This window comes from Alnus glutinosa, chromosome 5 (genome assembly GCF_958979055.1).
Source record: "Alnus glutinosa chromosome 5, dhAlnGlut1.1, whole genome shotgun sequence".
Lineage (NCBI taxonomy): Eukaryota > Viridiplantae > Streptophyta > Magnoliopsida > Fagales > Betulaceae > Alnus > Alnus glutinosa.
Window position 1 is genome coordinate 8,551,617 of NC_084890.1, and position 3,530 is coordinate 8,555,146.

The window sequence follows — 3,530 nt, forward strand, 5'->3', positions numbered from 1 at the left end:
CCACCATTTCATCATCTCTCTCACAAACACCTTATCAGTCTCTGTAGCTTTCCTTTGAGCTAGAAAAGCTCAGAAAAAGATGGGTTTTGCTACTAGAGGGATTCTGCTGGTGCAGCTCTCAGTGCTCCTACTGAGCTTCTTCAGTGTGTTTGGTGATGAGTTTAGGCCCCCTAGTCACCCTCCAGTTCACCCCCCGGTTCACCCTCCTAGTCACCCCCCCGTTCACCCTCCGCACCACGGCGGCCACCACCACAAACACGGTCACCCTCCTAGCCACCCACCGGTTCACCCACCTAGCCACCCACCTGCTTACCCTCCCAGCCATCCACCGGCTCACCCTCCTCACCCCCACCACTACGGCCTCCCTCCCATTCACCCACCAGTTAAGGCCCCAGCGCACCCACCGGTTAAACCCCCAACGCACCCACCGGCTCACCCCCCAGTCCACACTCCGAGGTACCCACCTGTTCACCCTTTCCCGAGGAGCTTTGTAGCGGTCGAAGGCGTTGTTTATTGCAAGTCCTGCAAGTACGCTGGGTTTGACACCCTCTTGGGAGCCTCACCAGTTTCTGGTTTGTCCAAACTTCTAAAGCTTAGTGAAGACATGGTTTTTCTTGCATTATTCTTTTTCTTTTTTTTCTTTTTTTTTTAAAAGAACCTAGTTATATAGTGTTTTTTTCCCCTTTTTTAGACGGGAACCACAAAATTACATTTTCTTTCAAATATTAGCAATTTCAAAAAATATTATTTATTAAACTGATCTAAAAAAAAAATTGAAATTGATTTTTACTTTCATTTCATTACACTATAGTATACGTACTAAATTACAATTAATTTTTTAGTCCTTAATCATGTTGGTACGTACGCTTTCCCTAGCTACATTTATATGACGACTCTCTATGTATGTCTATGGCATTGCTTTTGGCAGGTGCCACTGTAAAGCTACAGTGCAATAACACCAAGTACCCGGCTGTCGAAACAGCAAAGACCGACAAGAACGGCTACTTCTTCATCACGGCACCGAAGACCGTCACCTCCTACGCGTCCCACAAGTGCAAGGTGTTCTTGATCTCGTCGCCGGTGGCCACATGCAGCAAGCCGTCTAACTTCAACGATGGTCTCAAGGGTTCCCTCCTCAGGCCAGAGAAGCCATATGTGGCTAACAAGCTTCCATTTGTTCTCTACACCGTTGGACCTTTCGCTTTCGACCCCACATGCCCACGTTAATTAAATGTTTTCCGCCTTGTATTAATTTAAATTGCCTTTTTGTATTTCTAGTTTCCGAGTTGAAACGTCCCATGATTTTTAATTGTTGTAATGCCAGTTTTTGATTTGGTTCATCGTGTGTTGCCTCTAGTGATATATATGGAGTACATTAATAAAATTTATTTTTGGCTATTTCAATAACTTCTGCTCTTCTGAAACAGTATAAGGCTAAAAGCAACGGTAATAAAGGAAGTTTGTGAGTCATGTGGCCGACAAGGTTGCTTTTCTCGGGGAAACATAGAGCTTTGAACCTGATCGGCATGCAGATCTCTTGAGCCATTGGATTCCGGAAAAGTCACGTAATGTCTGATCACAACATAATTGGTGGAGGTGGTGGGGCCTCACTGAAACTTGACCGTTCTGAATTTGAAAATTTTGAACGAATTAATCCACCCTAGCCTTGACCAGGGACAACCTTAATTGATTTACGATGGAGTTATGCCAAACGACAATGGAAATGGCAAGACTCGCAAGAGAGGGATGCAGTTCAGAGAATTCTGTCCTTTGTTGAGTTTTCAAACTAGAAACTGTATTCAATCCGACTCTACAGTGTTATAATTATCTGTCCGAATTGTTTCTTACATCTTCGACCTTTCATTTTTGTTCTATTGATGCCCCAAGTGCATTTAACATGACTATATTATCAAATGCTTAGAAAAAAGAAAAAGAAAAAAGGACTATATAAGTGGGTTATGTTGTCAAAATTAATCATGGTCCTTGATCAATCATATATATCATGTTGAATCACATTAGGGTTATGTTGACGGACGAAACCAAAATTTTTTATTTGGAGGGTCAAAGTATGAATGATGGCGTCAAATCACAATTCACATATGGAATGATAAACCTACTATTTGGTTAGAATTTGATTTTTTTTTTTTTTTTTTTGGAATAAAATCTGTTTAAAATGCACTATATCTAGAAGCTTTCATACACCTCATGAGTCATGGCACTTAGAAAGGATGATTGTGTACTATGTGTTAAGAAATGGAAAACTGAATAAAGATTTTTACACTAAATTTTCTAGTCAAAAGTGGTGGTTGGCTAATTTTCAGGGTCTCACCAATGATTTATTGGTCACGAAACTAGGGCTAATTAAAGAGCATTATTTTATTTTTATTTTTTTGTGTAAAAGTCTCGAATTCAGAATATTCCATTGCATGGATTTTTTTGAAAAAAAACAAAATTATAGGCACATATAGTTTCGCAGCCAAGAGCACTCATCCCTAAGTGCTGGACATTGAGGCACGCTCAAGCTTGAGGAAGTGAAAACCCACATTTTGCCTATAAAGAGGCACATTAGTTTAAGTCCATAATTTTAAGTATATATTCTTTTACATGGTAGTAAAATTACCATCGGATTCAAAATTTAAAGGTAAGCCATTCAAAATTTAATGGTAATTTCTATTGTCACGCTAAGAAATGTAAATTTGAAAGTGCATGTAGCATTTATTGCTTATGAAAAAGTGTGTTAATAGATCACATGTAGTAATGATGTAAAAAACCACCTATTTGCCTGCAAAAAAGGAAGATGACTATTCATAATGGAGCAATACAATCTTTACCGAATAGGATCCTCTCCGGTTCAAGGGAATTGGAGAGTATCCAGTCCCTTATAATACAGGGATATTTTTGTCTTTTCAAATTTTTTGGGACAAAAATACCCTTGCTTTATAAGGGACTGGACACTCTCTAGTTCTTTTGAATTGGAGAGGATCCTAATTCAATCTTTAGACCAATTTCACATCGATTATTAACGTAATGTGTTTTAAGTGGTTTCTTTTATGTTTTATTTTTTTAAGCGCCTGACATGAGAAAGTTGATGTTATGATCCGTTAGAAATTTAACCAACTTAGAATCTAATAGTCATAGGGTTTTTGGACTAATGGTTAGACCTTAACTAATTGGTATCAAAATATACACCATATCACATATTGAAGTTACAAAAATGACAATTTATGAACAGGATTAAAATGTCTGTGGCTTGCCAATTTACATCATCTCATCTTGAGGTCGAATGAAAGCTCATGCTTGCATGGCTCATGTAATGCGCCTCTTTATTATAGTGATCTATAATGTCAAAAGACTCTAAATTAAAGAAGAACTATGAGATAAGAAGAAATGGTTATAGATCTGCTCTCTCCTCCTCTTTATTTTCCTTTCTACTCTCCGCTCTTACCCTCTCTCTTTCATTCTTGTTTTTATTTTGTTTGTAGGGTGTTTTCCGACTAGATCGACAATTTTGGAATCTCCGCTATGCATCT

At 38.8% G+C, this 3,530-nt stretch overlaps 1 protein-coding gene across 1 annotated transcript; it reads left to right on the plus strand.

The window, feature by feature from the left end:
* LOC133869667 (non-classical arabinogalactan protein 31-like) lies at nucleotides 1–1,407 on the plus strand. The gene is made up of 2 exons (XM_062306724.1): nucleotides 1–572; nucleotides 929–1,407. Exons 1-2 carry the CDS (start codon nucleotides 80–82, stop codon nucleotides 1,225–1,227), a joined length of 792 nt encoding a protein of 263 aa, XP_062162708.1. The 5' UTR covers nucleotides 1–79; the 3' UTR covers nucleotides 1,228–1,407.
* The last annotated feature ends 2,123 nt before the right edge of the window (nucleotides 1,408–3,530 follow it).